At 43.9% G+C, this 22,295-nt stretch overlaps 2 protein-coding genes across 3 annotated transcripts in view; one reads left to right on the forward strand and one right to left on the reverse strand.

Moving 5' to 3' along the window:
- The window catches only part of RpL29 (ribosomal protein L29), a 505,950-nt gene that overhangs the window by 5,954 nt on the left and 477,701 nt on the right, over window positions 1-22,295 (reverse strand). The gene's annotated exons all lie outside the window — the stretch shown is intronic.
- On the forward strand, window positions 88-21,745 carry LOC144106946 (protein SHQ1 homolog). Of its 2 annotated transcripts, none has more exons than XM_077639906.1 (15): window positions 88-461; window positions 614-681; window positions 2,277-2,341; window positions 2,692-2,817; window positions 4,962-5,128; window positions 5,944-6,056; window positions 6,550-6,665; window positions 7,927-7,980; window positions 10,028-10,128; window positions 11,100-11,153; window positions 12,910-13,033; window positions 13,582-13,702; window positions 14,243-14,282; window positions 16,269-18,365; window positions 19,594-21,745. In XM_077639906.1, exons 1-14 carry the CDS (start codon window positions 387-389, stop codon window positions 16,812-16,814), a joined length of 1,770 nt encoding a protein of 589 aa, XP_077496032.1. In that variant the 5' UTR covers window positions 88-386; the 3' UTR covers window positions 16,815-18,365; window positions 19,594-21,745. The 2 variants fall into 2 exon arrangements, with proteins under 2 accessions (XP_077496032.1, XP_077496033.1); XM_077639907.1 differs by having other exon boundaries at window positions 19,615-21,745.

Below are 22,295 nucleotides of genomic sequence, written 5' to 3' on the forward strand. Positions count from 1 at the left end.
ATTTATGATCTTTTCCAGAACGACACGAACCGCACACAAAGAGCCAAGCAGCAACCATGGCAACACAAACAAGAATAAAACAAAACTTTCGTAGAAATGAAAAAAGAACAGACGAAAACGTGAAAGTTGTGGTCACATTTCGCGTGGTTTCTAGTAGCATCGCTGAGAGCATTTCGCGTGGTCCAGGGACACGGCTCGAATCGTGCAGAAACTCTTGTCAAGCTTCGAGGGCGCATTGGGCCTGCGTTCTTAGCGATTTCTTGCCGAAACTTCTGATTTTTCACGCCTGACGCTGTCCCGAAACTTGACGACGCTTCGCCATCACTTTAGCTCGCTTGAGATTGAATGAATTCTGCGAGAAAGCAGGTGCACGGACAGGATAAACAATGTTGACGCCTGCGTTCGAGCTAAGACAAGACGACGACTTCTTGGTGATTGAGATCAAGGCACCGTACTCCAAGGTGGATAATGTCGAATTCTTCATTCGTCCGGCCCATTTTCTTTCTTGCCGGAATGCTTGCTCCTGCCTCATGGTAATGTCGATGCTTGCGATCGCTGATAACAGTGGTGTTTATGCCTTTCTTCCCGCATATTCCTTGTTCCTGTTTTGAAGATTTCGGATGCGGAGATCTACTTTCACGAAGAGGAATTCAAGTTCTATTCCAAACCGTACTACCTAAGGTGACGTTGGTTTCCGAATTACGCACTGAGCGTTTAACCTACGCTTGGGTTTTTCAGTGCTTAGAAATCGTAGGAAAAGTGGTTAACACCATGACAAAACATGGACCAAGTTTTAAGAACGGTTAAACTTGATTGAAATCACAATGATATCTGTTGGTTTTTAGTTAATTCAGATTGTCGTTTCGTGAATGAATTCACGAGATTTCATGTTTTGCAATTGAGATCTAATGCACAGTTTTCGACTGTAGGAATTCAAAGAGGTCGTTGTGCATGTTGTTGGGGGCGCTAGTTGAAAAAAAGAATAAATGTGGTGGAGAGGGGGCATGTCATGGAATGACTGAAACACAAAATGCGACAGCGTTAATTTCACTGGCATGTTTAAACAGGTTCTACGCATTCCTTTTATTTTTTTCTTTAACTTCCTCTGAGGATCGATGCATTCATACTGGCTTGATTCACTTCATTCAGTGCGAAAGAGCAGGACAACAGAATGAAGACAGACGCGGGCGCTCAGATCTGTTGGCCTGCCCTTTCTTGCTGAATGAGGCGAATGACCAGACTGTCAGCTAGCTCAGCAGTTGACTCTTGTGAAGTTTACTGGCTTGCAAAGCTTACAGTAGTAAGCTTGAGCATTGTACGAACCAACATGCATCCTACATCACATATGTTGCTTGCTAGAAAGCTGTCTTTCTGTATGAGTCTAATTACACATTCTTGCTAGCTAAACACCAGTCAGTTCAGCAGCAGCGTTCTCCTCAAGTGGGGAACCATGTGTAACCAGGATACCTGAATGGGAAATGAACGTTTATTCCATTAAAAATGTGTCAGTTCACAATATGGGTGCATAATATGTGCAGACTCCATCATGCAGTAATCATGACTGTTTGTGAAGGATTGTGAATCCTTATTGGCCTGAATCTGTAAACTGTTGCTCACAGAATGTAAACTTGCCATGCAAGTATGGCTATTTTGTATGAAATCAGCTATTTTCTAACGTGGTGTCAGCAGCATCTCAAAATGAGTTTTCGACTGCGCTTTGTGGTCATTTGTGTAGCACTTAACGTACATAGTTTAGCTGTGAATTTGTTTGCATTTGCTTCGCCTCATATTTTTTCTCACTGCGCAGGGTTGCTCCACTCCTACACTAGCCCTGGAAAGGACTAGGGTTTTAAAAATACATGCCCCTGTAATCTTTTGGGTATTTTTCACCAACCCGAGCAGGGCGCTCCTTTTCTTATCTGTGCCAAGAAATTTATTTCATGTGTGGCAGTTGTATTTGCGAGGTTCCGACAAAGGAAGTTGGGCACTGGGACATTTTTTGGCACTTATGCACTGAAACCAGTGCTGTGTGACATTGTGCACAGCACTCATTAAGATGAGTGCGATTTTTCTCTTGCGATTTTTCCTAACATATTCAGTAGGTGTGCCACAGGAAAAGCTTGCTTTTGGCAAAGATGTTATTCTGTTTTGAACTGTTTTTAGTTTCTTGCTACCTTGTATATAATTTATTCTTTTCGCTTGAAGGCACTGCTTACTGTCATATTTATAGCCTCATAACGTTTGTTCTTTTCTCTTTTTTTTTTTGTGTGTTACAGACTGCATTTGCCTGGAAAAGTAGTAGAGAATGGGCTTGAGTCAGCAAAGTATGAGTCTGACAATGGTAAGTTTAAAAGGAAAAGTTTAGGCTCTATTGGCCTTCTGGTTGACATTAAAAATAGAATTTTATTTTTTATGTTTGTGCTGACTTGTTAAATTGAAAATTACAGAGAAAAAATATTCTAGTATGTATTGTAGCAAGGCATGGCTGCCCATGTTTTTATCCTTGGGCATCTGACCTTTAATACTTTGCGGTAACTGGCACATTGGGAAACAGCCCATACATGAATAGGAGTGTGTGTGTGTGGCTTAGTCATGTATATGTAATTTCCTGCTGCGCCACTTGTCGCAAAGCATGTCTGACCAACTTCCCAAGCGTTCACACTTCTGACCTTTGAAGCACTGTTCTTTCAGGCACATATATCATCCACATGCCCAAGCAAACGCCGGGGGAGGTCTTTACTGGTCTGGACCTCCTTACCAAGCTGCTGGCTCCAAACCCCAAGGCAGCACCTGCAAGGCCTTTGATTGAAGTTCTCGGTATGTACTAGCACATAGGGCTTTTGCCAACCTGTAATAGGAGCAAGGAGCATTGCAGCAACTTGGATGTGTGTCTGGACTCACTACTGCAGTGCTGGAAATTTGTGATTCAGGCTTGCAATCAATATCAAGGGAGTGACAGAGCAGTGCACATGACGATCGACACAGAAATAGACAAACTTGACATTGTGTCCGTTTCTCTGACATCTGCGTTCATCCTTGTCATTTACATTGTTTATTAATATGGAAAACCGACTAGCTGTCTATTTTACTCTTGTGAAAATTAAACTGGCTCTGAAGCACCTTCTGAAGAAAGTACATAGACTCGCTCACTCACTGCATTCTCTCGTCGTGAACACCTGAGCCAAATAATACACTTCTACTCGCAGCAGAGAACCCAGAATCGCGCACAAAAGTTCTTTCTGGCGACTTTTTCATGCTTCGCGCCTTCCTCCATCATGGGCTGCTGTATAATTCTGTTCAGAGATGGCTGTTGGTTAGATTCTTTCAGGTGTCACGCAGCTACCATGACCGTGTCAAGTCAACCGCTCCGGCGGGTCAGGAAGCTCCATCCGCCCGAAGAATTCACGCGTGCGTTGGCAGCCAGTGAAGTGCCGACCTCTGAGCATGCACAAAAAGTGACGAGAGGAGAGGGAAAAGCACGAAGACACTGAAATTCAAATTTTGACTAGAAACAACTCGGCCTGTACGAAGCACATTTGAAAAATTCTTGCTGGAGGATATTCGCGAAGCAGCATTCTTCACCATCCCAAGAATACCACGCCTTTATTGAGAGCCCCTTTCAGAGTTCGAGAGCCACTGTTGAGGCAAGGACGAGTCTTCCAAGTGCCCTAAACATGAGCAGCGAGATTTCCCTTGGAAAGAGTGCCTGCTTGAGCTGCAACAAGTTCAGCCCCTTTGTATATGTGTAGCATTCTATGTCTTCTTGTCAACAGACTTTTAATGTGGGTGTCTGAAGCACACCTTGTGGGCTGCATAGCCTTCACTGCTTTGGCTAGCAGCTGGTAATGTGTGAAAGTGTCGACCTCCTCTTTTAAAAACCTTCTTCAGCCTTTTAGGCCATGTAACGGCGTCCAAGGGGGAAGCGGCCCACAAATAACACTTTCTTGGTATTGGATCAATGTTTACACCTTGGCAAACTGCTTTTCGCATGAAGGAAGTGTGACTTTTGAAACAAAAGCAACCTCCTCCTGGTGGCTCAGCGGTTGGGGCAGTCGGCTGCTGGGTCAGAGGACGCATGTTCTGTCCCGGTCATAGCAGCTGCGTTTTGATGGAGGCTAAATGCAAAGCGCGCCCGTATGCTTTGCGACGTTAAAAAATTCAAGGTGGTCCAAATTAATCCAGAGCCCTCCACTACTAATTTCCTCCTAGCCCATGTTTTATATCGGGGCATTAAGCCCCACAATTTACAATCAACATAGTGAAGGAACTGGTGACTCGCAGTGCAGTTTAATTATTAAATTTCTGTCCTGATGCTGTTTCTATCTTTTAAATGTACCTTTGTTCATATTGCATATGCACTGAACCGGTGCTTTGCACGCTGTTTGTGCAAGTCTGGAGTTGAGACTGCATGAGATTGAGATTATAATACTGGTGTTCTCTGGCCATCACAGGGCTGAATTTTGTGTGTGGGTTGTGTTGGTGGGATGCGTCTCAGACCGAATATTACAGCATGGTCCTTTTTGGCGTGTCAAATTTTGCACGCTTCTTGGGACCAGACGTTCGCTCCGTTCTGAACATACTGAAGCTTTGCATGGCACTAGCATTAGCGAGATATAAACGTGCACATTTTTCCGCCTACGCAAGTGGCACCTTCTGTGTCACTGGACAGCTAGGGACATCAGTGCAGTTTGCTCATCAGCAGAGTCATATTAAGTGCATTTTAAGGGTCGCAGTTTGTGTGAACGGATAATCCTTGTCTTAATAAACCAGGGTTCAAGACGTTTCACAAGTCTCCACATTTTCTGTCACTAAAGCAAGTGTATTGTCAAAAACATAAGTTTGCTGTCTTTGAGCAATGGCAGCTGAAAAGAATGAAAAATTGGATTTTACTATGCTCTTGAATGAGGTTGCTCTAGGAGGAGCCACTGTCGATTGATTGATTCCTCTCCTCCCCATCCCAGAAAACCATTCAGCGAGGGACGATGAGCTCCCCGAAGTGGAGGATGACGTGGACTGGCTCATGGAGCAGACTCCGTGGACACCGCAGGATGAGGCTTCCCTACTGGAAGGAAGCGTGCGCAAGTACGGCTTTGACCGCCAGAGGACGGGCGTCATCGCACGGATCAAGGTTGTGCCTGTGTTATCTGTATTGTGGCTTTGTGTTTCAGTGCACATTGGGCTCGTTGTCAGGCGGATTCATTCCGCTGTCAAACAACCTAAATTCTCCTCGTGCGGTAAAGTCCACTTGTGGTTACTTGTGAAAAAATTTTTGTTGCATTCTTTCTCTTTGCAGTGGTGGTGCACAAGGGATTAGTATGCGTGGACAGTCATGTGGAATTTGCGCACGCCTAATAAATAATTCAATACTTAATTTCTTCTCTTCTGTTATGTCGGTTCCACTCTTAACAACCAGATGATGGTGTTGATTGCGAATGGACTTAAGGTCACGTGAGGCACAAACCAAACTGTGATGTAGCTGCTGCTTTGATATTTTAATTTGGCCCACCGTTTATGTCATCCCGCCCCAAGAGCCGGAATCTCGATGAATACAGTAGCTCATCAGCATCATCATCATCAGCCCGACAATGCCCACTGCAGGACAAAGACCTCTTCCATATCTCTCCAATATATATATATATATATATATATATATATATATATATATATATATATATATATATATATATATATATATATATATATATATATATATATATATATATATTTCCATATATCTCCAAAGGCCTCTCCCATATATCTCCCAGAAGAGCAGATAGATTGATCAAGAACGCTCCCCGCTTAGTGATCCGCGAGTTTTCTTGAAGCCCGAGCCCACTAAGCAATGTGACTGATCTGAATGCAAACTTTCAGCACTCTTTGGTCACATATGCTGTGCTGTGTTTCATGTTTTTGTTGACTAACTAGTATTTTTCTCCCGCACAGGAGGAAATTCCCGATCTGGTGGACATTGTCGACCCCGAGCACAAGACTTTGCAGGAGGCACGGCAAGAGCGTCTCAGGGCAGAGGACGACCACTTCAGTGGTGAACACTACCTGTGAGTTCCCAGTTTTTTTTCTCCATATTTTGGAGCCATCTTACAAAAATGCTGATTTTTACTAAACAGCTTGTCTTTGTGCTTACTTGGCTTTCATCTGCATTATCTTCATCTAACAGTATAGCCCTGCCATTTTTTATGCTGTTTTTGTGAAAATGCTGTTTCTGTATGACATTTGAGCATAAAAGATGCAGTGGCTCTTAACAGAGCAAAATATTTGCATGTTTTCATATATGATTGAGAAGCAGTGTGTGCGTGTGTGTGTGTGTGTGTGCGTGCGTGCGCGCGTGTGTGCGTGTGTGTGTGTGTGGGGGGGGGGAACAGTGTAACAGCATAAGAGATAGGCACAATTGTTACGTCACATTTTCAATGACCCTCGTACGTTGATAACCAGGCTTATTTCTTTAGAGCTACATCATTAGCTGCAGTATGAACATTAATTTCTTTGAACTTGAGTATGTTGCAGTGTTAATAAGTGTGACAATTGTCTCAGGGCTGACCGCTACGAACCAGCTGGCGTGGAGCAGATCCTGAGCTACATGGCGCCTTGGTGGGACCTGGCTGCACGTCTCGATGGCAGTGGGGACTCTGCAACCACCGAAGACCTCTGTGAGTGTTCTATGAATGCAGGGCGGTGGGTGTTCTGACGTGCTTCCAAACACAATGCAGGGCCCCATGTTTTAAATTTATTCCCTAGAGGTGTCCTGAGGGACTAAAAGTGCTGGAGCAGCGAAAGTGGTTGTGGCTCTCAGTAGCAATGAAAAGTGCAGTGGTGCAGCGTCTGTGGCATCCTTGGCTCAAAATTTCATGTGTTATTAAGCTTATCGCCATCCTGATAAAGTACCGTATAATCTCACCTATGGGCTGCATCCCGTTTTGGACAAGATAATTGAGGAAAAAATGCGATTAAGGTAAAGCAGAAATTTGGGCAAGTTGGTACGTATCCATTTTGAAACAGCGCAACAAAGACGGGACGTGGAAACTGAGGTGTAAAGACATGTTTGTCTTTACACCTCAGTTTCCACGTCCCGTCTTTGTTGCGCTGTTTCAAAATGGAGCGATTAAGGTCTTTTCTTTTCAATTCATTTATTGGCCGCACAATCAAAATTCACACCTGAATTTTAAGAAAAAACTGTAGCCTTACACAAGTTTATACGATATGTTTGGAGGGGATCTCCGCATGGTGGGTTCCGGTAGTTTTACCGCCCATATCTGTGGTCGCCTATCGATCATTTGATTAGGTCATGGCTGGGGCACAGATGGCACCTAACTTGCCAGTGGATAATGCACAGAATTGTTCTGCTTAGCAGACTCGCTCACTCCTGGTAAAAATTGCCACCCTGCCGGCTGTGGGGCATTCAGGGAAGTTATTAAGTGCAGCCACATTATCTTTGACATGTGCTTTAAAGAAGTTTGTTTCCATTTGTATGTTGCTCTGGCAAAGAAGAATGGTAAATATAAGTGAATTGTACAGTTGGTGAAGGCTTTAGTGGCTTTGTGAAATTAACTTTTTTCAGAACAAAAGAAATTTTATTTGTGCCATGTCATTTTCTTCCTTCTTTGTTATTAAAATATGCACTAGTTAATTTTGGTGGCACTTTCAGGGATGTGCAGTTTATGTGAAGCTGCCGCTTGCATGCAAACTCATGTAAACCCATTTATTGTCGTGTATTTTTCACACTAATTAGGGTGCAGCCTGCAAACATAGAAAATGTGGTCTGCAAATGTGCCACCTCAGAGACTGGTGCAAATAGGTTAGATGACCCCACATATTTAGTTTATGTTCATTGGTCATTGTTTATTTCATAACTGTGGTTTTCTTCCTTTTTGTTGAACTAAAATCGGTTCTCTGCCGATTTTTCTATCCCAGTCCGGTTCACAGAGGAAGAAAAGACCAAGATGCGAAACCTGCCTCGCAAGGAATATATCCTTTGTTGCCTTTGTGGTGTGAGAGGATAGTATATTTTTTTTTGAAAGTGAAAGATTTACTGGCCTAGCGGCACCGATTTCACCGTGGGCTGCAGTTTGACCTTGAACGTCCTTGCTACACAGCTGCCATAGCAACGCATTACGTGATTCGGCGCGCCGCTGAGTCGAGTCTTCGCCGTCGCTGCGCCGGGACTCCACAGCCGCAGAACGGATGCTGCCTGACCACGTGATTTAGCCAAGCTGACGCGGCTTGGCGTCTGTAATTTTGAGTGTGTTCGCACACTGGATAGGCAGTGTGTCCACCCTGCCATGTGGCAGTTAATGGCTGATCGCGAGAGGTTGGTGGCCCAGTGAACGCTGCGGCCTATCGCTGCAGTTCTGTGTGTCTGCCACAATGTTGTCAGCACTAATGCATGCACTAATGCATGCAGCGCACATCTCGCTCTCACCGCCGCCACATACCTCAAAACACGATTGAGGCGTCCACTGACCCAGGGAGCTAGTCATGCGCCCTTCCTTCAAAGTCATCGCGTCTAGAACGTTGTCAACGCAAACGCCAATAACACAATGATCACTGACAGCTTTCACTTTGTATATCCTGGATTAGCTGAGCTAATCCACATTAATTTTTATTTAGCCATGCTGCAAGTGAATGCTGCAAGGGTCGCTTGCAACTTTGAGCACAGTCTAGCACTTTGGATCTTCTTGTGACGCACAGCTGGAAAGTAATGTGCTTCGGGACCGGAAAAAAAAAAAGCAAGCGAATGCAAGCTTTTTCTTGAAATGCAGGAGACAAGCAGGCTGTTCATAGGCAATGCGAACACAAACATGCAGTATATACATTGCCGCTATTACTTTGTTGCAGTTGCCTTGTATTATTGTCATAACAAAGTCTGAGGCTGTTTGCTGTGCTGGTGTCATCCTGCTGAGGTAAATTTGTAGCTTTAAAAAGGAAAGTAAATGCCACTGACACCTGAAAACACAAATATATACAGCCATGTTTCTGTTAATTTGGGGCTGGTATTAAATACCAGGCCCAAATTAAATACCAGCCCCAAACATCGTAATCTTAGGCCATGATTCTACCAACCTCGCACTGTTACGAATAACTGTTCCTTTTGTTATATATATATATATTGGCGAGCTCAGTGCATTGTGACTTCTGAGTGAAATGGCATTATTAGTGTCTTCATTACCATGTCGTGCCTTGCTATATTGAGGCTTAGTAGTGTTGTTTGCATAAAAGGTATTTTAAGTTGTGGGCCGCTGTCTAGAACATGAAATTAAGGGGAGAATAAAAATTTAGCCCCCCCCCCCCCCCCCCCCCCCCCCCATTCATTCCTTTCTCTTTCCTGCTGTCCTACCTTTTATTTTAGTTCGGTTGGCAGGATATGATGGTAGCGATGCACACATGGCACCACCTGGCTAGGTCTCCAGCATATTGTGGCACACTGAAACGGTATTAGATACAATGCACTGCATTCGAAATACACATGGGTAGGAAAGGAATGCAAAAGCGAGACTGCAAGCATGTGTTTCGGAGATTTACAAGCAAGTGTAGACTGTGAAATATGGCATTACTGGTACAGAGACTACTTGGAGAGTAGGAAAAAAATAATCATTTAAGTTCACTGTACTACAACGGAGCAAATCGGAAGAAATGATTATTGAGAGAGCTTGCAAACAACATATTCCTTTTCCTAGTGTCATTATGGATGTAACTGTCATATGCAATGAGCGACTGGATTAAGCTTACTTTAGAAAGCTGAGTTTGATAGCTTCCTAAATGGAGAGCACCTGGTATCTCTTCAGAGACAAGCCATGCCACAAGTTCACGCCACTTTGAACAACTTAAACGACATGTCGTCAGTTTTAAACGCACTGGTAAAACAACCTTTTCATTAAAGAGCCCTCTCCCTCCCTCTGCTGTGTGCTTAACATTCAGTGCACTTGTCTCTCTCTATTTCTTGTGTTTGACTTGAGGAGGTTTTGTTGTGGCATCTTTGCTGGTGCTGTAGACCCCTTGACTTTCTGCCGTGCACATCTGCTTGACAAGCAACTGGAGCCGTCTCTGCTGCTGGGACTGGTGGACATCCTGTTTGCCTATGCCTACAACAAGCGTGTCACAGAAGGCGAGGACACGGTCAGTCGCGGGTTCCTTTCTGATGAGAACCAACACCTTGTCTTTTGCAGCGACATCTGTTAATGAGAGGGATCCCTGGATCTGTAGATGTCCACAGAGCGAGGGGGGTAGGGGCAGGGGTGTCACAGCATTGGGTGGAGCACTGCACTAAAGAGGCATAGCATGGAAAATAATATCTGCATTACAGCGCAGTGGGATAGGATGAGGCGCTGCGGTATGACATTAGTGGGCACAGTGGAACAGCTGTCACTGAGTTCTTGCATTATGCAGCGTGGCCTGAACATTTTCTTCATTTATTTATCTGCTGCCTGCACTGTTCAGTACTTATAGGGCCAGTGCTTAGCACTTTTGTTATATGGGTCTCCATTGTCTAGTGTAGTCTCATAAAAATGTGTCGAAAGAGGCGTTTAAAAGATGTTTTACCTGACTGGGGAGCCAGACTGTGGAACTTATGGTTGGGAGCCAGATGTGTTACCTTCTTTTGATTGAAGCTGGTGCAGGAGATGTCATGGTGTGGGTGCCCTGTGGTGAGTTGGAGCTGGTGTAAATACTTCTGTGTCCCTTGGTATATGTCCTGAAGGGCCTGCAAAATTCAAGCGTTTAGGATGCGTTTTGGGAGACACCGAATAAGTGGCCAGTATTTTATTACTATAATAATTTGTTTGTGAAAAAGAAGAAAAGAAACAGTTGTTCGTTGTAAAATTGTTAAATGTTACATACCCTATCTCCTCCACTTTTCTTGGTGCTGAGATCTGTTTGGTGCTTTAATGCATTCGCTTAATGAGCCCCCCCCCCCCCCCCCCAGGTTCTTCGTTGCTTCGCTTGGGGTAGAAGAGGACTGTACGCAACATGTGCTTCTTACAATTCATTTGAATGAAGAGTGTTTTTTTTTTTCTTGGAAGATCGCTGACAATGCAATTTGCTGCACCCCCCCCCCCCCCCCATTGTTCCTTTTGATTTTTGTTTCTTAGGTTGAATCGGGTTGGAATATCAGCAAGCTCAGTGCCACCTTGTCATGGTTTGAGGTAAGCTGTACTTCTGATCTTTTACTCTGTCTGGTGTTTCCAGTAAAAGCAAGGATTTCTTTGGCTTTGATTGCATAGGTTTTTGCACCCAAACGTCACACTGATGCAGTGTTGATTAACTCCACTAGTAGCAGCTGTTTTGAGACTGCTTTCTGGTACTCTTGTGGGTTGCCCCAAAGTCCCGAAGGTGAATTCAGGCAGCAAAAAGTACTTGCAGGGGCACGGTCATCAATTGATTTTTCACATTCTGAGAAGTCAGAAATCCCGATTATTCAGACAGCTTCAAGGAACCGTCCGTAACAATGCACAGTTATTGATGCGATTCAGTATTTAGGCTTCTTGGTTATTTATCTTTCTTGCTGTCTTCTTTGAGCCTGAAAAATAGTTAAGCGGCTGTAGAATGAAATACAAGGCTGTAAAGTACTGCCAAAGTTTTTCACTCATTCCAGAAAGCAGCTTATCCTTGTGGTCTGCAAGTCATAATACCTGTTTGTTCTTTCTTACACTTTCTTGTCATGAGGAACAAATAGCATTGCACTGCCATTGTGCATTTCATTGTGCATGTTATTGTGCAGTCTTCACTACATTCCTTTTTGCCACGCATAGGCAGCAGAACACAGCAGAGGTGTACGTAAGAATTCTGCGGCTAATGTTTCCTTGCCTTCAAAACTTTAGTAGGAGTTCCCCTAATTGAATTGACATCTGTGCCACTTTGTAGATGCTACCAGCATTTCCAGCAGCAGTCTGGCCTCAGTAGTTCCTCAGTACAGTTACAGTTTGACATTTATTTTGGTGTGAAAGGGTCAGAAAACTGAAATCAAGAGAAATATATACAGGCACCAAACTATTGCTTGTTTGTCTTTTTCTTGTTTACACTAATGCACATGCAGTCATTCATCACAATTTTCTATATGGAATGTGCCTGTGTGCTACAGTTTATTTTATAACAGGTTCAGTTTATGGGGGTAGAATTCTTCACAACTTCTTGTTGGCCTCTAAGCTGTCAAACCTGTTGTGATTGACAGCAGTGCGACATTCCAAGATAGGTGCGAAAATTCATTCAGGCACACCATATCAGCCATTGGGTCAAGCTCAGTGCACGAAAATGTGGACATTATGGCACAGGGGCAATAGGAGATATGCCGTGGAACGCACCAATTTTGCATAAGACCGTCCTGAACAACACCAGGCGTGTTGCCGACAACTTTAGAGCACCATGCTCTGACTGTGGAAAATTGATGAAGGAACTTGGAGAAATTTGAAAGTTAAGAAAGTGCAGTGCATGTTGAATCCTGTCTTTGTGTTGCGTTACCTTGGTTGTGGCATTTTTTGTGTATAACAAGTAGCGGAAGCTTTTGTCATCACTGCCCGCATGCCACTTGTGATTAGAAAAATGCTTGAGCCAAGCTTTCCTTAAAACTAAGTGAATGAATGGGACATGTCAAGAGAGAGAGGGTTTATTGACGGGAAAGGCAGAGAGGTTGGCCTGAAAAATGAATATCTGGCCTGCTACTCTGCACCGGGGAACGGCAAGAGAAGAAAAAAGAGGGTCACGATGGGGGGTGATGATGATGGGAGGAGGCAGATGAAAAAGGCAAGTCACACTTTCTAACATTACAAACCTGTGTCGCTTAAAAAGCGTGAGAGCGCTCGCTTTGCCTGTAGTGCAACCAACCAACAAAGCAAGCAAGCAGCATAAGCATTTTTTTTTTTTTCACAGCACGCCGTAATCCTTTCTTCTTTTTGCACCACCCAGGAGTTCTGGTCCCTGGAGCAGACAATGCGGTGTTGCTTCCGCCGGTGCCTCATCTTCCCACTCTACCGGCACTGGGGCCTGGCCTACGCTGTGCTCCGGGACGTCATTCAGATCCTGCGCCTGGGTACTTGAGCGGTCCACATTGCAGCTATCTATTCCCTTTGAGTAGCATGAGCTTACGTGACAGCCACTTGGCATTTGAAGACCAGCATTTGTTTTCACTAATTGTGTACAATAATTCTAAGTTATTTCTACAGTTTTCACCAGTCTATTTGTTATAGACCTCGATCATTTTTAAAATTTTTCCTGGCTTGAAGAGGATAGGAAAAAGTCTAAATAATAGCGCAATCCAAAAAGAAACAAACACGACTAGTTACTGTATTATGTTGCGAACTGTTCCATGACGTGTAAAAGGGGGGAATGAATATTTTCATGGTTGGAATGCTCTCTCAGTATGAGAACACGCGCTGCTGAGTGGCTGACGAATTAAACCGGTGCTTCTTTCGCGTGGCTGAGTGAACAGAAATGAGGGCAGGGATGGGGAGGTGTGTCGCGTTTGTTGGTTCTCTGGTCCTGTCTTCACATTTTTTACTCCATCGTGGAAGGAGATGTCTCTGTTCTACAGGGAAGACCTTGTCTGATCTGTATATGATTCTTGTACCATCTCCGAAGGTCCGAGGTACGTCCTGCGGTGTCTCCTTGAAATCCACGACGCGTTCAGCCACCACGACTCAAGGTACATCCTCAACGACCTCTACATCACTGACTATGCAGTCTGGATACAGTCAGTCAGGTGAGACTTTTCTGCTTTTGTCTTTCTCTAAGGTATTCATATTTCCTTAGTCTGAATACTGAAAAGTAGCAAGTAATGACTGTCAGACTGTCTTGACAATTGACAACATGGATAGTTCAGTAAGTAAGGTGCACTCAGTGAAAAACACACTGAGTGTTTTAATTTGTTAGCTTTATAACCCACATGTCAGAAAAATCTGCCAGTCTGTCTCAAGCCTCGGTCAGCAGGTGGCATAGTGGAGGGAGGGAAATCCACTTGCAGGGGACAGGGAAGATATGGGAGGTGTCAGGTGCCAGGTGGGGGAGAATGGAGAGGGGTAAGGCATGTTAGTCTGTGCTTGCTGGATTGGATTAGGAGAGTCCAGGGGGGGGGGTGCAACATGTCGCACGGTGATTGATGGACTGGATCATGCCACCCGCTTGCACTGTCTGAACCCGCCAGCGGCTGCTCTGTCTGGGGCAACACTAATGCTGATGCATGCTCTGCTGATCGCATTGATTGTCTCTAGTTTTTATTTTATTTGCTCTTTCCTTCTTTCAGGCCAAAGTCTCTACACCGTCTGGCAGATGCTCTGAAACAGGTATATTTTTTCTTACTCATGGGCCTGACTCGCACTCTGCTGCTTTCTCTTTTGCTTGAGCAATATTAACCAAACGTGGAGCACAGTGGCATCTTTCTGCACGTGCAACCTTACTCCTTTAAAGGGACACTAAACAGGAATACGCCAAGTCGCGTGCAAACTCTTTGGTTTCAGTGTCATTTTATCATTTTCTAGTGCAAGGAGGAGACGCGATAAATGAAACATTGATCGGACATGGTCCTCCGGCCAGCGATCATGGCGTCCATTTCGCCATGCGCTCCTCAAAGGCAGAAGGCTACACCGAGCACTCTAGTTGGTTCTGATGCAGCCTTCTTTCTTTAGAGCAGCAGTGGTGAGTTAGACAGCGAAGTGGAATGATCGGATTTCAGTTCTGATAGCAAGACTTAATCTCAGAGGCCCAGGACCTTAGCGCATGCTCTCACGTGTTTCATTTTACTGTTCAAATTGCATTTCATGTAGTGCACTTGATTTGTAAATGACGAGAGTGGCTTTACTTTGGTGCTTCAGTGTCTTCGCAACATACTGCCAAGATATTTTACCGAATGCGCCAGCAGAATTTCTGGTGATATCAAGGAAGGCCATGGCCCCTTTTCACCTATAGAACCCATTCACTACCAAGTGAAAAAGAAAAAAAAATGGAGAAAAGGAGGAACTTCAAGCCCTGCTATAAAAAACAAGAACGGCAGATGCTTGTTCGTGTTTGAGGTGTCTTTCTCCTGTGGTCGTCCTTTTTGCGCTACCTTTTTATTCAAGTACAAGTGCAATGTGCAGCACATTCTAGATCTATTTCCAGTTCACGTCCTCACGTGACTGCTTTCTCTAGAGGCACAGCAGTCATATTCCCCAACTTTAAAGGCCACAGTAAGTGTGGTGTATTATGCGTGCAGCTGAAAATGACAGGAATGGTAGCTAAGAACATGTGCAACGCTTTGTACATTTCAATTTCTTTGTGATCGGCTTCTGGCTCAGTGCAGTGGATTATTTTTGTTTTGCTTGTATTGTTTTTGTGTGCGTGTTTGTTACCAGCATATTTAACCAATGACTTTTTCGAAAAGTTTTGCACACACGATTCTTGTGTTGTTTTTTTTGTTTGGTGTTCGGAAATATAATCGATAAGCTGCAGTTTGATGTTTTACAATGCGTAGTGCATTTGGCACTTCTTGAAGAAATAATTTGGTATCTGAATCACTCAAAATTAAGCATTTTTTCACTGTAAGGAAAGAATTGAGCAGTGCACATGCAGTTTTCACTTAGATGTGATGTTGAATGAAATACATCAGAGCATGACTGCTGTTCGCATACTTCTGAGGGTCCTTTCAAGCTTACAAGTATGCTTCACGACAGCACACAACGCACCGAAGGCCACCAGCTCCCGTCGTCATTACTGATGTATATGTGCATGACCGCGGTATAGCAGTTTGCATCTTCCCTCGATAACTTCACATAGTTGCTTTCATTATATTAGAGTTGCCATTTCTGAAAACGAGTAATATGTTTATGTCTCCTGGATAAGCTGTAATGAGCATTTATTTTAGCAACTCTAATTTTCGGTCTTGTTCAACTGGTGAAGGTGAACATGGAATAAATGGAATTAATATTGCGTTGCATAGTTTGAGCACTGTACTGCTTGTTTTCTGTTTTCTCCAAATGTCATTTATATCAGTTATGTTTTCTGGATTCTTTGTATGTCTGTTATTTTTAGGGTGTATTCAGTGTTTTGTTTAATAAATTCCCCCCCCCCCCCCCCCGTCCCACAGCTGGTATAATGCTTGCAAGGGCCCTTAGCATATCTTAAATAAGTAAAATAACTAGTAAGTAAGTGAATGACAGTAAGCGAATGAAGTAAGTAATGTTAGTAACTAAGTTAGTAAATAACCAAGTTAGAAAGTAAAGTAAGTATTATGTGAAACCCTTGTACGCATTGATGCAACACATGGTGTGGCTTGTGCAATGCACGTTCTGCAGGTGAAGGTACGAAAGGCAGACGTTGACCTGGACATTCCCGAACTTGAGCGGGGAGCCAAGCTTGCCATTGCAGAAGCCGCAGCGGAAGAAGCTTCATCGGCTGACAATGTCAGCGTGGCTCTGCAGGCACTTTGCATATCCAACCCCATGGCCTCAGCCGCCAGCCGAGAAGGTGACGACGCACCCAGTTCCTGCGACGCCGTTGTCGAGCCAGAACGCGAGCTTAGCGATGACGACAGCACAAGCAGCGAAGAGGACAGCTCCTCGTGGAGTGGCGACGAAAGCGGCTCGGGCTCATCTACGGACACGACTAGTGGCGACTCGAGCTCCGACTCTGCATTGGACTCTGACGACGATGACATTCCCGCAGCCGCTGCTGCAAAACGGCGGAGTGGAGCGGTTGTCGACGGTGACAATGTGTCTGTCACCTCGAGCAGTGACTCTGATAGTGACGACTCTGACGGTGGCAGTAGCTCTGAGGCTGACGGGGGCATTGACCAGTGCCTTCTCTTTGTGAAGGACGCTGAGCATGAGAAACGGCGCTGAGTGTTTGGAATTCATGTGTGCTTGTCTGAATCACCTGTTCCTCTTTCTTGCCACTGGTAAGAGGTTAGCACATCTTTGTATTTGGGACCTGGGCCAATCCTTGCATCGAGGACACTGCATATCTGCAAGCAGATAGCTTTAGAAACTGTCCTTCCTATTAACTGTGAAGTGCTATCATTGAAGTGACTTCAGACACGAGGTATGAGATATAGGGCCTTGCATCATTGACTGTTGAAGGAAATACTTGGATTGAGCTGGCTTCAAGGTAGTGTACTTTCTTGAAAAATGAATTTTGATTAAAAAAGATGAAAGGGAAATGCAGTTTTCAGAAGTAAAGATGTGAGCTAACTTGTCTAGAGTGTTCAAGCAGGGCCCTCAGGATAAAGAAGCGAAGTTGTAAAGACAGTGCTTGCACTTGGGAGTAGCTGCATAGACATGCAGGTGACAAAGGCATGAGCGCTGTGCCCGTTGCAGAGCAGCTGTATAGTAACTTCAACTTCATTCGTTGCACAGCACAGTGCTGTGGCATTGCAGATAAGCCCGTTCATGTCCGTGCTGTGGCACAGGCAGCGGATTACATCAATGGGTGCTTCTTGAACGTTGTGAGCACTTTGCACCCTTTGTTGCACCGTATCCAAAGCAGTACCTGCTCAATCTTGTCTGGTGCCCAAAAAGTACCTGCCTAATGTTCAGCCGTATTGAGGGTTTCCTCGTGAATCTCCACACAGGCAGCCAGTACAGAGCGTGGTAAATATGTGATTTTTGCTTTGTGGCGTGCATAGAATGTGGCTCACTAAGCAGCAGTGACAGGGTAGAGCCTGAAAAGTGCAGTCATTGGGGCCAAAGAACACCTGGGATGTTTGCGAGGGAAAGGCAGCTGTAGTGCATTCTGTCAATGTCTGAGTTGTTTGGGTGCAAAGCAACCACGGTTTTGCTTTGTACGCAAAGTGGGCGACTTTTGTCGTAAATTGTTGTTGAAATTGAATGGACTGTGTGGTCGTAGCATGTCTGTTTAGGACTGAGCTTAGAGGTCTAGCGGGGTAGTGAGCGAATATCTAATATTGGTGAGTATTCTAAAGCAACTATGGTGAACCTAGTCTGGTGCTTCTTGACATTGTTGAGATTTGACATTGTGAAGCAATGGTAGGTTTTGTAGTGTGTTTACTATCAAAGCACATGGCAGACCTGTATAGTGACAAAGAAGTGTGTAGACACTGGCAATGTTCTGAGTTGATTCATCTGTTTGTTTCTTTCACATTAGTATTATATAATGGCTACCATTATTTTTGAATTTTTGCTAGTTGCCCATGCAAATTTGAGGATATTTGTCTGATGGGCTGTAGGCTAAATGCAGAGCTTATAGTTCTTTAAATGACCTTTTTAACATTGTCCACAGACCCCCCCCAACCACACAAACTCATCTACGCTCAAAAGATGCATTTGCTTTCAGACAGTTTCCAAACGTGCATTTAAAAGGGCTATGGTTCTTTAAAAAAAAATCTGCCCAAAGGGCACATTGTACTCAAGTTTTCGGTGTGTTCTGAACGAGGAGCTTTTCTCTTAACTAACAAGAATAAAAGCGCAACAACACGACACAAAGAAGGAGGAAACCGACAGGACAGGCGCTAACTTGCAACACTTTACCGTCTTCATAAACCACCGCGTATATATCAACCACAGGGGGGGGGGTAAAGACAGATAGGGGGGAACACAGTTGAAAGCACGTGCGTAGAAAACTCGAATGGCACAAACAAGAACAGGAGATTCCGCAGATACTATGCCATATCTAAAAACTGACATTCTTTTTTATACATCATGATCGACGGGGTGCTAACACATGCACTCCCACTCTTACATATTCTGTGCGCTTCTATCAATTCGCGTGCGATCGTGTCTTTACTTTTGCAGATTACACTTGTTTCCAGAAGTTTCGCTCCACATGCCTTCTTTCTTCCTTCTTCTTCTTTCCAGCAATCCTTACAGTGAATCGGTAGATTTGACCCGGTCCCATTCTTTAATGACAGACTGTGTTCTCTCAAATGGTCATTAATACATCGCCCCGTTTGGCCGATGTAAGTTTTACCACACGTCAGTGAGATGCTATACACAACTCCAACCGCACAATCTACAAAAGGATTAGCATGTTTCGTTTGGCAAACTTTATTCTTGTCCTTATCCGGATTAGTCATTCGGCACAATGCGGCGAGTTTCCTGGGAGCAGAAAAAACGACTGGCACCTTGTACTTGGAAGCAAGTACAAGGTTTTTTCTGCTCCCAGGAAACTCGCCGCATTGTGCCGAATGACTAATCCGGATAAGGACAAGAATAAAGTTTGCCAAACGAAACATGCTAATCCTTTTGTAGATTGTGCGGTTGGAGTTGTGTATAGCATCCCACTGACGTGTGGTAAAACCTACATCGGCCAAACGGGGCGATGTATTAATGACCGTTTGAGAGAACACAGTCTGTCATTAAAGAATGGGACCGGGTCAAATCTACCGATTCACTGTAAGGATTGCTGGAAAGAAGAAGAAGGAAGAAAGAAGGCATGTGGAGCGAAACTTCTGGAAACAAGTGTAATCTGCAAAAGTAAAGACACGATCGCACGCGAATTGATAGAAGCGCACAGAATATGTAAGAGTGGGAGTGCATGTGTTAGCACCCCGTCGATCGTGATGTATAAAAAAGAATGTCAGTTCCTCCTTCTTTGTGTCGTGTTGTTGCGCTTTTATTCTTGTTAGCTATGAACCAACATGCCCCGGAGAGTGTTTTACTGAAGCTTTTCTCTTCCATGCTCAAGTTCTAACTAAAAATGCCTCAGAGCCTGGGAAAGCTTGTCGCAAGGCAGGCCTGTGTATGTTATTGTCAGGGTCATAGCTTTGAAACTGCTTAGGCTGTGGGCACGCCTTTGTTGCTGAATCTTGTGAAAGAGGCATTGCGGGAATTTGTAACCGGCAGCCCCATTCTGAATGCCAGTCAGCTCAGTAGCCGAGGTGTTTTCAGAGGTGCCAACTGTAAACACAGGAACGAAAGATTTTCCACCCGTTTTCTTGCGCGTGATACCTGCACGCAACAAACGCAAGATTTCGAAACTTGGCCTTCGCTTAAGTTTCTGTGCAAGCTGCTCGTTCCATAACTTCAGTCACCAGAACCATGTGTGAAATCTTGGAAGCGGGCCTTTGTGCTCAAAATGTTTGGTGCCATGCTGTTGATGACACGGAACATTCGGTGCCACTCTTTTTAAGTCACATGTACGGTATGATGCAATTTGAAGGTGGTAACCTATTTGGATCAAAGTGCTTAATGCACTTTATTTTTACAAAGCTCAGCGAAATATTTGAGCTTCGCTGGCGACCTAGTTCCTCTATTTGCACTGTCATTTTTATTTTAGAATTAACGACTATCACACCAGAAAGCTTCATTGATCTTCTCTGGCTGAAACAAAACCAGCACCCTTCAAATCGTGTTAGACTGAATGCCCTTTATCCTATTGTGAATTATCAGCTGGGTGGCACTTAACCTTTTTGTGGTTAACATTTGGTGCAAACTAGTAGTAATGCAGAAAACTATTATTAGGAGTGGGGGCTACCTTAATGTGCGCAGTAGTGTTAAACAGCTTTAAACTTGGTTTGCACATTGTTGCAAGTGCACATTTTTCAAGTGCGCAGGGACTTGAAAAAATTGAGATCCACTGCATGCATTGAAATTTCAGAAATGCCATAGGCTACAAAATGCACGGCTTGGTGGCCTGAAGAAGTGCGAGTGTGATTAGGGAAGACGATAAGCAGATTGGAAATGGCTCTTGATAAGCACTTGAAGGTTATCACAATCGGTTCGAAGTAATGTTGAGTTTTTTATTGTATGTATGCGTGCTGTCTTTTGTTAGACCATTTAGAGTGAGAGCGTCATTTGTAGTGCAAGGTACGACCATAGTCAAAATTCTGTGTAACACAATATTATTTAAAATATATTCATTACATCACCTTTCCATGTAGCCTGGAATAGGTATGTGCAGTCTGATCTGAATGCTTAATTACACAGTGCATGCAAAGATATTCAATATCTTTGCCAGATTCGTGCTCGATAAACTTTTGATGGTGGGTACAAATGCTCTTGGGTGCTTTGGAATTTGTTTTTTGATTCCAACTTTATTGCAAGCTTGCTTGTAGGCTGATCCAGACATCTAGAAGAGCAACATTTTGTCTTCGTCCTAATGCAGGTTGCAAATTTTGGCATCTTGTACTATATTTATATAATTTACTTTTGTCATTGACACCACCTTTCTGACCTTTAGCACCTTGTGAAGTATTCTTTACGGACATTGATCGGTGAGACATGGAACTGAGTTCGTTCACCACTGTGTAGCATACTCATTTTTATTTATTGTTTTGTGTATCCCTTATATATGCAACCATGAGACACATGCATTTCTTTGGCTCTCCTGGGAGATTCATTGAGTTCGCTGCATTAGTAGTTTACCTGGGCTCTATTTTGGATAGGCCTAAGTTTAATTCTTTACTTTTAGTTTCCAGGAGTGTTATTTCAATCACGTGCATAGTAGAGCGGTTAGCATTCGTAAGGATATGATGTAATGTTGAAGAGATTGCGTGTACTTAACTGTAATAACACAGGTGTCGCCGAAGAATATGTGATCGGGTGTAGTGTTTTGTCGTCGACTGTTCTTGTGCCTAGAATTCTTGCCTCTGTACTTGTGGTGGTTGCTCGTTGGATGTGGTGCTAATGTGGGTCTATGTAAACCTGATGGTATGGTCTGAAACCGGGAACAATAGCACTCGGGTACTTTTTTCTTGGCGAGAGCTTGGTGCACTGCCACATTGTTGCAGCAATAACTTTCACATGCATGTTACGACGACCAAACACGTCATTGTTGTGTGGTTGCAGTCTGATTGAATAAACATGTCTCCTTCCCATCTTTTCTATACACGCATCAGGTGAGAGAAAGGCTGAACGTATGCTTTAATAAGTGGTGCACCATCTTAATGTCATCAAGAATATCGACAGCTACATGTCTACATAGGCGGTTGACAATTAAGCATGAAGTGGTCATTTAGTACTTGATTTAAGAAGAGCTGTCTATGTAACCCAGGCTCACGATAAGGCATCAAAAAACTTGGTAGCCCTTAACTGATATGAAGCTTGTTTCTTGCTTGCACAGACAGCGATTGCAAAAGTGACAGCAACCAACTTTTCATTCATTAGATTTGAAAACTTTAACTCTGTTCGGTTTGGAGTGGGCGTAAAACTTGTAAATATTAAATAGTTTGCACCGCATTGTATGCCAGCAATTGTTTTAAGCTGGCAAAGCAATGTAGCGGTTGTATAAAACATCACAGAACACAGGGTACATGGGGGGGGGGGGGTCTTTGGCAACACCGGCTGATGCATCTTTGCTTGTGACTTGCATGTTGTCACAGTTTCAGTGCATTTCTAGATACCACAGTAGTATGACAAACTGCCTTG

The sequence above is a fragment of the Amblyomma americanum genome, chromosome 10 (assembly GCF_052857255.1).
Source record: "Amblyomma americanum isolate KBUSLIRL-KWMA chromosome 10, ASM5285725v1, whole genome shotgun sequence".
Lineage (NCBI taxonomy): Eukaryota > Metazoa > Arthropoda > Arachnida > Ixodida > Ixodidae > Amblyomma > Amblyomma americanum.